The 14,089-nt window shown below is 40.0% G+C and overlaps 1 protein-coding gene across 9 annotated transcripts in view; it reads left to right on the top strand.

Moving 5' to 3' along the window:
• The window catches only part of nek11 (NIMA-related kinase 11), a 307,189-nt gene that overhangs the window by 270,291 nt on the left and 22,809 nt on the right, over nucleotides 1-14,089 (top strand). For 8 of the 9 annotated variants that reach the window (XM_059945210.1, XM_059945211.1, XM_059945212.1 and 5 more), the window contains one exon: nucleotides 2,068-2,155. In XM_059945210.1, coding sequence (XP_059801193.1) covers nucleotides 2,068-2,155 — 88 coding nt within the window. Of the gene's footprint in view, nucleotides 1-2,067; nucleotides 2,156-9,606; nucleotides 13,081-14,089 lie in introns of those variants that run through there. The other variant, XM_059945215.1, reaches the window with a different exon arrangement.

Genomic DNA, 14,089 nt, shown 5'->3' with positions numbered 1-14,089 from the left:
ACTGAAATTACTTGAGAACAAGTTTGGGCCTCCGGTCTCTGCTTTAGATTCCTGTGCACTCCCTTGTTAAGATTTTTTCTTGATATTTGAAGCCTCCCTCCCCCATAAGTAATTGCAGTTTTAAACATTGAAGGCTTCAGGGGCAAAAGGAAATTGTGCAATTGGATTCATTCATTTTGAAGTCTTTTTGGAACTTTGAGGGCTAACTTCTGTCAATGTAAAAGAGAGCGAGGGTTTTTTTCACTGTCTAATGGCATGAAGGACACTCTTCAACCATTGCTGGCTCCCAGCTAATATCACCATCAACCCCATTTCCTTTTGCCCTGTATTCCCTCTACTTAATCTCTCTCACATGCTCATCAGCCACTCATTTCTTCAGGGAGTGCCCAGGAGAAATGGATGCTGTCATGGAGAGAACTTGTAAGACCCACACAGCTATCGCCTAAGATTACAGTCCTTGGAACTTGAGACATCAACAATCATGCTTGTACCTCTTTGCCATCTTTTTCCTGTTTACCTTGTTGTTGTATTTATTGACTCTTTCATTTTCACTCTCAAATCAGCAATTAGTTAAAGCTCCTTTGATGAAACAGACCATTCCCAGGGAATTTCACAAACAAATTTTGACCTCAAGCCACATTGTCAGAGATGAGGGCAGATGAATTAGAGCTTCGCCAATAAGGAAAATTTTAACTAGAAGTTGAAAGGAGCAGAGGGCAGAGCTCTGGAGAAGTTAGGGAGTTGGTCCCAGAACCTAATGTCTGGGCAGCTGAAGGCAAGATGGAGCAATTCATGTAGGGACGATGGAAAGTCCAAGACTGGAGGAACTCACAGATCACTGTGGGTGGGAGGAAGGAAAGGGACTCGTTTTGCTGCTTGTTGACTTCAGTGCTGCTCTGCTGAGCATTTTCAGCACGCTGTGTTTATGCTGGATTGAGTGGTGACATTTGCAGGCTGCCCCGAGCAAATCCTGAGATTGTGTTGCTTGTTAGCACAAACGAAGCGTTCCACTGTCCATTTTGATGCCTGTGTGATAAATAAATCAGAACCTGAATCACAGACTTGCCCAGGCCTACAAGCCCTCAGTAACCCTACGTTCCTCCAGATGCTGTCTCCTGTGTACCCAGTTTCCTCTGCCACTCCATTAACTTCTGTGCCTTCAACTGCCAGTCCCAAGTCTTGAAATACAGCCATCTCGCCAACACCCTCCCCACGTGCTCTTATTACTCTTAAGGAAGATCTTAAATAAATGGTTTATTTCACCACATTTCGGTTAACACAAAATAACATAAGTTTATATGGCTCACTCAAATTATAATTGATGACATTCCCATCAAATCAAGTCATTAAATCACTGCTGAGACCATTAAGACACCTGGACACAGTAGATGCTGTATCAACCTTCTTCATTGTGCTTGTTCTCTCCTTCTGAAACTATCCAATTGTTGATTTTGCTTCTCCAGCCCTCCTTGGAATAGAATATTCAAAGATTCTATTTATAGGTGAGTATTAGCCGGAGAGAAAGCACCAATCATCCTCCTGGCTGGATAATTGAGTGTGACATTGGGAAAACAATTATTTTGCAAATAATTACATCCCAGCTGCTACTTCTTGCAACTCAAAATAATAGAATGAAATCAACAGGTTGCATGAATTTACCAGAATGTAAGAAATAGGAGCAGGAAAGGCTAAATGTGCTTTTGTTCAAGCGATAATATTGTGGCTAATCTAGGCCTCGGTTTTACTCTACATTTCTATGTGTCGCCTATAATCTTTGCTCCATGTTAACTAAGAATGCATTTATCTCAGTTAAAGACTCAGCATTCACCTTTCCTTGGTGTAAAGATTTCCAAAGATTCATGACATTCTTGACCCCGTATTCCCGTCCCTTATCCTCAGACCCAAGGGGCAAAAACCTTCTCTTCGTGCCTTTTCCTCTGTTCAAAGTGATGCCTGCAATGATTGACTGCTTTAGAAAGCTGAGCAGCCTGTGTGATGTGAACAGATAGCCGTAAGAATCTGAATCGAGAAATATGGACACCAACAACGTGTCTGTCTTGGTTACAGATGGTGGCACCGTGATTTCAGCTGTGTACCAGGGACCGACAGCTATCAACTGCACCATGGCACAGGCCAAGATGCACCGTATGAGGGAGTAAGTACTTTGAGATGTCTGTTTGATTAAATGGAAAGCTCAACCATATTGGTCAAAGATTAACTCTACTTGAGAAGAAACTGTAGACTATCTTATTTTGAGACTGTGATTGCTGATTCTAGTCACCTCAGCCAAGGGAGCTATCATCCCTGCATCTGCTCTCTAAAGCTCTGTAATTAGATCATTTCTCATCTTTCAGATCTCTTGAGCATTGACTTAGTCTGTTTAATCTCACCTTATAGATCAAACCTACCAGCTCCTTTATGCATCTGTTGGGTACAACCTCAAAACAAAAACTGATTTGCCAATTTGATTTCACCTTCATAGATCCATGAAGACACTGCACAGACCCACTCCCATTTTCTAAATTTCCTGCTTTAACTTCCTTTACATTAGATCATAGCATTTCCCATGCTGATTCAACAAGCTAAGTGCATTGATAATTTTTGATAACTTCTTTCTTCCACCCTTCTTATCTAGGTGAGCTACATTTGCTACCTTGCAACTGTGATAATAATTCTAGGATCTGTGGAATTTTGGAGGGTGACAAACACTGATTCCACTACCTCCACGTAGACCTCTTTCAATTCCTTGATGTTCAGTCCATTTTAGCGGAGGGATTTAATGGCTTTCAGCCCCACTACTTTCTCCAGTACTTTTTCATTCAACTTCTTATACCTTCTGGAACCGGTAATCTCCGGTGTTTCTGGAGGATGATGGTGCCTTTTTCTAGCAAAAACAGATATTTGTTTATTTTGTTTCCATTTCCTTATTCTCCAATACCTTTTCACTCAGCTCAGTCTATAGGAAACCTATATTTAGCTTTGATAACCATTTCCTTTCAACACGTTTTTAGGAGATTCTGCAATCAATGTTAATACTCCTCAGCAGCTTGCTCTGAGATCCTGTTTTCTCTTTGTCAAGTCAAGTCACTTTTATTGTCATTTCGACCATAACTGCTGGTACTGTACATAGTAAAAATGAGACAATGCTTTTCAGGACCATAGTGTTACATGACACAGTACAAAAACTAGACTGACCTACGTAAAAAAACAACACAGAGAAAGCTTCACTAGACTACAGACCTACACAGGACTGTGTAAAGTGCACAAAAACAATGCAGGCATTACAATAAATAATAAACAGGACAATAGGGCAAGTTGTCAGTCCAGGCTCTGGGTATTGAGGAGTCTGATAGCTTGGGGGAAGAAACTTACATAGTCTGGTCGTGAGAGCCCAAATGCTTTGGAGCCTTTTCCCAGACCGCAGGAGGTAGAAGAGATTGTATGAGGGATGCATGGGGTCCTTCATAATGCCGTTTCCTTTGCGGATGCAGCGTGTAGTGTAAATGTCCGTGATGGCAGGAAGAGAGACCCCGATGATCTTCTCAGCTGACCTCACTATCCGCTGCAGGGTCTTGCGATCCGAGGTGGTGCAATTTCCGAACCAGGCAGTGATGCAGCTGCTCAGGATGCTCTCAATACAACCCCTGTAGAATGTGGTGAGAATGGGGGGTGGGAGATGGACTTTCCTCAGCCTTTGCAGAAAGTAGAGATGCTGCTGGGCTTTCTTTGCTATGGAGCTGGTGTTGAGGGACCAGGTGAGATTCTCTGCCAGGTGAACACCAAGAAATTTGGTGCTCTTTACGATCTCTACCGAGGAGTCGTCAATGTTCAGTGGGGAGTGGTCGCTCCGTGCCTTCCTGAAGTCAACAACCATCTCTTTTGTTTTGTTCACCTTAAGAGACAGGTTGTTGGCTCTGCACCAGTCCGTTAGCTGTTGCACCTGCTCTCTGTAAGCTGACTCATCGTTCTTGCTGATGGTCGTGTCATCGGCAAACTTGATGATGTGGATCGAGCTGTGTGTTGCAGCACAGTCGTGGGTCAGCAGAATGAACAACAGTGGACTGAGCACACAGCCCTGGGGAGCCCCCGTGCTCAGTGTGATGGTGTTGGAGATGCTGCTCCCGATCCGGACTGACTGAGGTCTCCCAGTTAGGAAGTCTAGGATCCAGTTGCAGAGGGAGGTGTTCAGGCCCAGTAGGCTCAGCTTTGCAATCAGTTTCTGAGGGATGATTGTATTTAATGCTGAACTGAAGTCTATGAGCAGCATCCAAACGTATGTGTCTTTTTTGTCCAGGTGGGTTAGGGCCAGGTGGAGGGTGATGGCGATGGCGTGTCTGTTGACCGATTGTGACAGTACACAAACTGCAGGGGGTCCAATGAGGGGGGCAGCAGGGTCTTGATATGCCTCATGACGAGTCTCTCGAAACACTTCATGATGATGGATATAAGTGCAATGGGACAGTAGTCATTTAGGCAGGACACTGAAGACTTGTTTGGCACGGGGATGATAGTGGCGGCCTTGAAGCATGTTGGAACAGTGGCGCTGAAGCGCATTGGAACGGTGGCAATGTTGAAAATGTCAGTGAGAACATCTGCTAGCTGGTCTGCACATCCTCTGAGCACTCTTCCAGGGATGTTGTCTGGTCCAGCAGCCTTCCGTCATCAATTTCTTTTTTTTTTAATTAGTTTTTTTATGCATTTTCTACATCGCTACAGATAAAAAAACCCCAAATCAAAATGAAGAAAATTAATACAGTGCAAAAATAAACATACAATAATAATATAATATAAAAAAGATAATTGAGAAAGCACCCAAATTGAAGACATGTAAAATTAGTATCCTCCCCAAGCCCCGCAACAAAAAAAGAACTCCAGACCAACCACAACAGAATATAGAGAATATAAATCAGGACATTCAAACCCCCAAAACTGTAAATACTCTTAAAAACAGAAGATAATAATGCCTACTACCAAAAAAAAAGAGCTGAAAGCAAGAGACCGAAAAAAAAACCTTAGTTAAGAGGAAGGTTATGAAAGTACTCAATAAAAGGTCCCCAGACCTTATGGAACTTTATATCCGAATTAAGAACTGAATAATGAATTTTTTCAAGGTCTAAACAGGACATAATATCATTAAGCCATTGAGCATGCGTGGGCGGGGCAACATCTCTCCATCTAAGGAGGATTAAACGTCTAGCCAGGAGAGAAGCAAAAGATAATATTTGACACTTAGTCGAACTCAAACGTAAATCTGTCTCACCTAAAAAAAACCGAACAAAGCAATCTAAGTGGTGATTCAGAATATAAGATAAAGTTATGAAGACATCTTTCCAAAATTTCTCCAAGCTAGGACAGAACCAGTACATATGAATAAGAGAGGCCTCGCCCCTTTTGCATTTATCACAAAGAGGACTAATATTAGGATAAAATCAAGATAATTTAGATTTAGACATATGGGCTCTATGAACAATCTTAAACTTTAAAAGACAATGGCGATCACAAAGAGAGGTTGAATTAACCGATTTGAGAATCGAGTCTCAAGTCTCATCAGATAAAGAGATATTTAAATCATGCTCCCAAGCCATTCTAATTTTATCCACAGGGGCATGCCGTAAGAATGCTAATTTATCATGAATAAATGATATTAAACCTTTACCCAGTGGATTAATAGAAAGAAATAAATCCATAAAATTTTTCTCAGGCATTTCAGGGAAGTTAGGAATTAGAGGATTAATAAAGTGTCTAATTTGGAGATATCTAAAAAAATGAGCATTAGGCAGATTGAACTTAGCAGAGAGCTGTTGAAAAGATGCAAAGCGATTATCAATAAAAAGATCTTCAAAATGTCTAATGCCCTTCCTATACCAATCATGGAATGTTGAATCATACATAGTAGGTAAAAAAAGGTGATTATGTATGATAGGACTAGAAAAGGAAAAACCATAGAAACCATAAAATTTCCTAAACTGAGCCCATATTCGCAAAGTGTGTCTAACAAGAGTTAATCTGGACAAACTACTAGGGAGTACAGAGCCAAAAAGTGCAGAAATAGATAAATCTTTAGTGTAACTCAACTCCATTGCCACCCAATTAGGGCACTCGGGTTGGCCATGGAAGAAAGACCAAAAGGTAACACAACGTATATTGGCTGCCCAATAATATAAACGAAAGTTAGGTAAGGCCATGCCACCCTCTTTTTTAGATTTTTGGAGATAAATTTTATTAATTCTAGAGCGCTTATTCTTCCACAGATATGACAAAATGATAGAGTCTAAGGAATCAAAAAAAGATTTAGGAATAAAAATTGGGATTGATTGAAATAAATATAAAAATTTAGGGAGAACATTCATTTTAACAACATTAATACGACCTACCAAAGACATAGATAGAGGTAACCATTGTGACAAACTCTGTTTTGTAGTATATAAAAGATTGGCAAAACTTTCACAAAAAAGATCTTTAAACTTCCTTGTGTCTGTAATCCCAAGATAAGTAAATTGATTATGAACTACCTTAAAAGGGAGATCACGAAATGTTAATTCTTGTGCTTCTTTATTAATTGGGAAAAGTTCACTCTTATTTAAATTAAGTTTATAGCCAGAAAATTGGCTAAACTGATCAAGAAGTGAGAACATTGGAGGTAAGGATGTAGATGGATTTGAAAGAAAAAGTAATTATTCATCAGCATAAAGAGAAACTTTATGCTCAACAACTGCCCTCCAAATCCCGGTCAATTCAGGACTGCTTCAAAATGCTATTGCCAAAGGCTCTATAGCCAATTCAAAGAGAAAGGGACTTAAAGGGCATCCCTGACGGGCGCCACGTTTGAGGATAAATAACTGGGATTTCTGAAAATTAGTCAAAACAGAGGCAGTAGGACACAGATACAGCAATTTGATTCAAGAGATAAAACTTTGACCGGTCAAATTTTTCTAAAACTGCAAAAAGGTAGTTCCACTCTATACGACCAAATGCTTTCTCCGCATCAAGGGAAATAACACATTCAGGAATCCCAGTTGAAGGTGAATATAAAATGTTAAATAAACGCCGAATATTAAAAAAAGGAAGACGGTTTTTAATAAAACCAGTTTGATCATCAGAAATAATAGAGGGAATAACAGTTTCTAATCTATAAGCCAAAACTTTGGCCAAGATTTTAACATCAACATTAAGCAAGGAAATCGGCCTATATGAGGAACACTCTGTTGGGTCTTTGCCCTTTTTTAATAAAAGAATAATAGATGCCTCATTAAAAGAGGGTGGCGATTTACCGTAATTAAATGAGTCAGGTAGTACTGAGAGTAACTGAGGAGAAAGGAGAATGATTTATAAAATTCTACGGGGACCCCATCAGGTCCAGGAGATTTCCCTGAAGATAATACAGAAATTGCAAAAGATATTTGTTCTGATGACAGAGGCGCATTAAGTTTGGCTTTAAAATCAGATGAAAGCGAAGGAATATTCAGATTATTTAAAAAACGATCAACAGAAATATTCTCATTCAGAGATTCAGAGGAATAAAGTCGAGAATAGAAATTTTTAAATACATCATTAATTTCTAAGTTATCCGATGTAAAATCTCCATTCTCCTTCCGGATCTTTGTAATATGTTGTTTAGCTCTGGAATGCCTCAGCTGATTGACTAGAAATTTACCAGATTTGTCACCATGAATATAAAAGCGACTCTTACTTTCAAGAAGTTGGCGTTCAACAGGTTGAGTAGACAGAAGATTAAATTTAGTTTGAAGTTCTACACGCTTCTTGTATAATTCAGGATTCTTAGTTTGAGCATATAGTTGATCTAATTCTTTAATCTGATTAATGAGGTCTAATCGATCTGTACAGGACTTTCTATTAAGATTTGCTGTATAGGAGATTATTTGACCCCTCAAATATGCTTTCATGGCATCCCAGACAATCTGGGATGACATTTCAGATGAAGTATTGGTGCTAAAATAAAAGGTTATCTGATCCTTAATAAATTTTAGAAAATCATCATCCGATAATAAAGTCGAGTCAAGACGCCAGTGTTTATTCCTCTGAGGGAGACCAGGAAAATTTAAAGACAAAGTAATTGGGGCATGGTCAGAAATCAGTATACTCTGATAATCACAAGAATAGACAAATGGAATAAGTTGATTATCAAGTAAAAAGTAGTCAATTCTAGTAAAGGTATGGTGAACATGTGAAAAAAAAAGAATAGTCTCTCTCAGTAGGATGAAGGAAATGCCATATATCTGAGATACCATATTTAGAAAGAAAAGAGTGAATAGCTAAGGCAGATTTAGTAGGTAATCTGGTAACAGAGGACAATCGATCCAAATTAGGATCTAACCAACAATTAAAATCGCCACCCAGTATAAGAGAGTATGAGTTTAAATCTGGTAGTGAGGAGAAAAAACGTTCAAAAAGATTAATGTCATCAAAATTGGGAGCATACAGGTTTGCTAGTAAAACTTTAGTATTATATAATTTGCCAGAAACAATAATAAAATGGCCATTTGTATCAGATATCTTATTATGGAGTTCAAAAGGAATATTTGAATTAATAAGGATGGAGCCCCCCCCCCAGCTTTGGCGGCAAAGGATGAATGAAAATGCTGACCCGCCCACTTTGATAAAAGCCGAGAATTATCAAAACTACGAATATGAGTTTCTTGAAGGAAAGCAATGTCAGCTTTGAGTTGTTTAATATGCGAGAAGACCTTCCTTCTTTTAACAGGACGATTCAATCTCTTTACATTCCAGCTCACAAATTTAAGTGTATTAGCCATTATCAATTGTTAGTGCATAGAAGGTTGCAGGCATATAAAAAATCAAGCAGTACAGTAACAATCTGGGAGCAAAAATGTAAACATAGATCAGTAGAATCAAAACAGAGACATGTCCTGAATAACAAAGGAAAACAAAAGAAACAGAGAGTAGTGTTGGAACTGGAGAACCCACCCCACCCTTGCAATGCAAAACTAGACGGCTACCTAAAAAAGCAGCTAGCTCTACAAAAAAAAATTAACCCAAAAATGACTTCCAGTTCCGTATCGTTGACAAAAGTTCCGTATAAATAATATAGCAAATAATAACTAATTTATGCACTAGAAAACAGAATTATAAATAGGAACAACTTCAACAGAAGAAATATAAAACTTAATGCAAAAAAAAGTCAGAAAAGAAAACTAAAACTAACCTACCTGCGAAAAATTATAAAAGATTAAAAGAAAGAAAAAAAAGGGAGGGGGAAAAGGGGGAAATTATAAATTTAAAGAGAGTGCTTATCAACCGTTTACAGAAAAAGCAAAACTTAAACTATAAATCAACCAACAGGGAGGCCTTCAATAAAAACTCCAAAAATCCAAAACAAGTTAAAATCAATTGTAGTTCTCTATAGATAGAGTTATACAGAAATAAAATAGGTTACACAAGTAAAATCTAGAAGTCCACAGGAAAACATTAAACTTAAATCATCTATTTAGAAAAAATGCACCAAGTCCAGGGAGAAATTGACTACAGCCCTTAAGAGTTTCAATAGTTAATGTCTGAATTATTCAAGTAAAGTCTGAGTTCGGAAAAAATAGCTTTAATTCGAGAAGTACTTATCAACCATTTTAGAAGGTCAGTCCGGTTCCGAAGAAGACGAGATGGCTGGAAGACTTCCAACAAACGCCTCAGCCTCCTTCACTGATTTAAATCACTTATAATCTCCAGTAGTAAGGGTAATTCGAAGATCGGCTGGATTTCGGAGAGAAGGTCTGAATCTATGCTCAAAAAGCACTTTCATTACACCTTTAAACTCAGCACGCATCTTCAGAACCTAGGAGGCATAATCCTCCACAAAATGAATGACCGTATTTTGAAAAGCAAAAGTACCTCTCCGGCGTGCCTCCATAATCAAAGGGTTATCAATTTCAAGACTGTGTATTATCATACTTCAGTACAAGTGTAAAAGAAGAACAAATTGTTACTCTGGATCTGATGTGGCATGTTTTAAAAAAATCACACAATAAGCATAAAGAACTTAAAATAAAACCTCAAAAAACAAAAATGTATATCTGTCTCCATCCTCTCTTTATTTTCGCTTTGGAACAGAAATAATTTTTCATAAGTTAGATTTGAAGAAAGCTTCCATCCCAGGTGATTTTGAGAAGGTGTTTTACTCGCTGTATAGCTTCGTACAAATGCACTGCGAGGGCAGTAGGGTATAAAGATAACTCTCCTTCAAAGATATCGCCCATGGACTGTAGACATGTCAGAATGCTGTAGGTCATAATGTCAGCTTCCAACTCGAGCAATGTTGATCACCAAGACCTGGAAGTCAGTCAGAGTGAGGTGCAACTATCACGTCTTCGCGATGCTCGAACAATTAGCATAGCTTCAGCATAAGCCCACTCTAGAGCTGAAGGGGCAAAATAAGAAAGGCTTATGCTAAGCATGAAGTTGGGGATGCAAATGGAGATAGCTCAAATAGAATTGGAGAAAGCATATATAGACATGGAGAGAGCACATGTGATGAATATGTCCAAGCTCATTTTGACAATAAAAAAGACAGTAGTCCAGCTCGACAAAGGAAAGCTGTCCACACCAAGCAGCCAACATGCTTTCACATTGTCCAGATATTGACAGTCAAGGTCTGCAGCAACAAAGACACTCAACACTACCTTCAGCAGTTTCATCACAGCAAAAATCTCAGTCAAGAGTTGCTACCGATGCCAATTCTATCTTCACGGATATGGACAAATGCACACCCTTACAGACCTACTTCCATACATCTCAGGACCTATATTTGGCAAACTAGTCTCCACAATGCTCTCATTCAGGAGCTGCAGCTGCATTAGATTTGGCTTGGTAAGACCTAGTCACAACAGGACGAAAAGTATTTGAAAACCAGTCTGCCAGATTTCTGTCCTGGAAGTCAAGCTTTTGCAATGACTTAAGTTTCAAACCTAGTGAAGAGCTGGCCTTTCTCTGTGAGTGGCTTGGTGGGGAAGGACTGCAACAGGCAAAAAGGATTAGAGCAGTTCATATTAATAATCCAGCTAATTGTTTACAAATGGTGTAGCAGAGGCTGGACAAATGCCTTGGCCCTCCAGAGGCAATTGAAGAATATCTCTTTAGTGGAGTTGATAATTTTCCAAAGTTCTCACATAAAGAACCATGGAGCTTGCTCAAGGACAAAACACGCCGCTTCGGCTGGGGCTCGAACTCTTGACCTTCAGATCACTAGTCCAATGCCTTAACCACTTGGCCAAGTGCCACACCATAACAGAAGGGGTTCGAGTATAAAACATAATAACATGCCCCCGTTCACCAGTTTCATTTCTTGTAGAATTCATCTCCCACCATGCAGAACTGTAAAATGAACCCCAGTTTTATGCTTTCAGCTTCTAGTAATATGTCATTCAAAGAGAGGCCTCCAGCAAAAGCATAGAAAACCAAAACCTCTATTAAAGTCAACAAAACTAAAGTAGAAAACTATACCATGAACCCTGATAGCTAACACTCTCTACAAAAGAAACCTTGCCCTTAAGGAAATGCAGAGGATTCAGAGTAAAACCACTTCTGAAGATGCTTTCTAAAGGAGTAATCAATGTTTCAAACGTAGTGCTTCAGCAGTATGCCAAGCATAAGACTGTAATGCTGTCAAGCGTTGCATAGAGTGCAGCAGTGATTAGCATTTAATCAGGACTTCAGTCAAGACCAGTGTCTTGGTCTATCATTGAGTCCAGCCCACCCACAGCAGAGCACGGTTGGAAGCCAGTCAAATACCCAGCAGATGTAGCTACTTCCTCATGCATAGAGATAAATGGAAAAGGCTTCCAAGCAAATCTTGCTGTAAAATGTGCCTGGCCAACATCCACACGAAAGGACATCCTGAACAAAATAATAAAGGCATACGTGATATTAAATGATCTGAGCAATGTGTCTTTGGCAAAATCAACATTCTTTGACTTAATCCGTTTTCAAACTTCTGTTTCCCGATACACTGTAGAGGTGTATTTTGGAACATCATAAGTTGTAGAAGAAAAGACAAGTGGATATGTGGTTAGCCCATAGGAGGGGCGAGGTCTGCTTACCCTTGCCAACCTTCATTGAGTTTGACCATATTCCCGACAACAGGGAGGAAATCTCTACTTCTAAAGCTGTACGCAGTCATTTCACATTTTAAGGCAAGACTTCCTCACTTGCCTTTACTGATGTTGCTTGGCTGAGATGCCACCTGTGCACATAAGATAAACAAACAGCGCAAAGGGTAGCACAATGCGCCTCGTGTAGACCTGGGTCGGGTCAAAGTGGGTGAAGTCTCCATTAATGGGGCTCATCAGCCTAATGTCAGCACATTTAAGATAATATCCTGGAGGAGGGGGCATCCAAGTCATTTTGGACCCCGTGAGAGTAGAATATGTATGAAAGAGAAGATTGTAGGTAAGCAAACCAAGCACATTGATGTGCTGCCCTCTGCTCAACCAGATTTAGGCAAGCTGGTGTTCTGTCACTTGGAAGATAATTATAAGCTGGTACCTTCCATTGAAGATGAGGTCTTCCTTCGAATTATGAACAAAGTTTAGCAAATACGAGTCCAAGAGTTAGGTAGCTCCCCTTCATTTTTGCTTGTCATGACATCTCCTCCCAAACAACAGAGAGCAGGCCTTTGGTCAACACACTGAGAAGGAAACCAGAAACAAAAGATCATTATGTGGAGTTCATGGAGAGACTCTTCAAAAACAATCATACTAACTTAATGGCTCCATCAGATCCCAACAAAGAAAACTAGTAATTGCCCAACACCCAGAAACCTACACAAATATGAATTGTCTTTGATTCAAATGTGCAACTCAAAGACATATTTCTGAAGAATGTGCTCTTGCAGGGTGCAGACCTTAATAGCAGTCTGCTCAGGATCCTCGTGCGCTTCTGAATTGAGTCAAACATAGTGACATCAGGCGTGAAACAAATGTTCCACAGCTTCCTGGTGAAAGAGCATCAACAAGACTACCTCAGATTCTTGTGGCATCATGACCACTGACTGGACAGCGAGATTCCGGAAAACGACATGAGAGTTCACGTCTCTCACCAACTGTGACAATCTATGGCCTTAAGATGACAGCTATTAAATGAAAGAAAGAATTCAGGAAAGAATCATACAGGGTATGTAGAAAGTCTTTTCTATGCTGATGGTGGTCTTGAATCATTTCCTGGTGCAGAAGAAAGAGTCATGGTTCTGAAAGTAGTGTAAGACATATTGGCACAATCTAATCACAGACTGCTTAACATCATATCCAACAGTGTTGAGGTCATGCATCTGAAGATCTGGCGAAAGGTCTACAGGATCTTGGACAGGACATGCCTCCTATGCAACACATATGAGCCTTGGATGAGACCTTGTTACTGACACTCTTACTTTCCAGGTCACTGACACTGTGTTGTGACGTGGTATCAACCACCAGCAGCCTCTCTCACCTTCTTGGATTTGCTGTTCCAGTTGGTATCCAGGACACCTTCACGTTAAGAAGTTGACCTTGTGATTTTGTGGGTGGGATGTCTCACTCCCTAAAGAGAAGCATGAGCAGTGGTGTTCTTCCTTTCAGCATCCTGAAGGTTTGAAGATTCCAAGGATCTCCACAAGAATTTCGCTATGTACAGCTCCAAAGAAAGAGGCCTGCATTGTATATGATGGATCAACTAAAGTTATTGCTGCTCTTCAATATTGCTGAGGGTCTCATTCACTGCTGGATGTAATGAAGTTGGATTTATCTTGGGCAAGGCAAACTTACTTACTTGGGCCCTTAGCACGTAAGTGGAGCATGGGCCATCAATGACCTCCTGTCTCCATCGTCCTCTGAAGTCAATGGTTTAATTGGAGTTCATCAATGCTTCTGCAATCCATTGTATCCACTGTACAGGGGTTGGCCTATACAGCTTCACCAGAGCCCTTTTGACTGGCCTTGCCTGTTTCCACTTCTCATGATGGGGATGTAGGGTTGGACTTTGAGAGGCAGGCAAGGCAAAGCTTGCTCCCAAATGAGATCTCACCATACCTTGGCTTGAACTCGGTCCTGCTGTTCTAGCAGTTAAGATGGCAGAGTTGATATCCAAA

Source organism: Hypanus sabinus, chromosome 20, assembly GCF_030144855.1.
Source record: "Hypanus sabinus isolate sHypSab1 chromosome 20, sHypSab1.hap1, whole genome shotgun sequence".
In the NCBI taxonomy this organism is placed as follows: Eukaryota; Metazoa; Chordata; class Chondrichthyes; order Myliobatiformes; family Dasyatidae; genus Hypanus; species Hypanus sabinus.
This window is presented reverse-complemented; position numbering and strand designations above follow the sequence as displayed.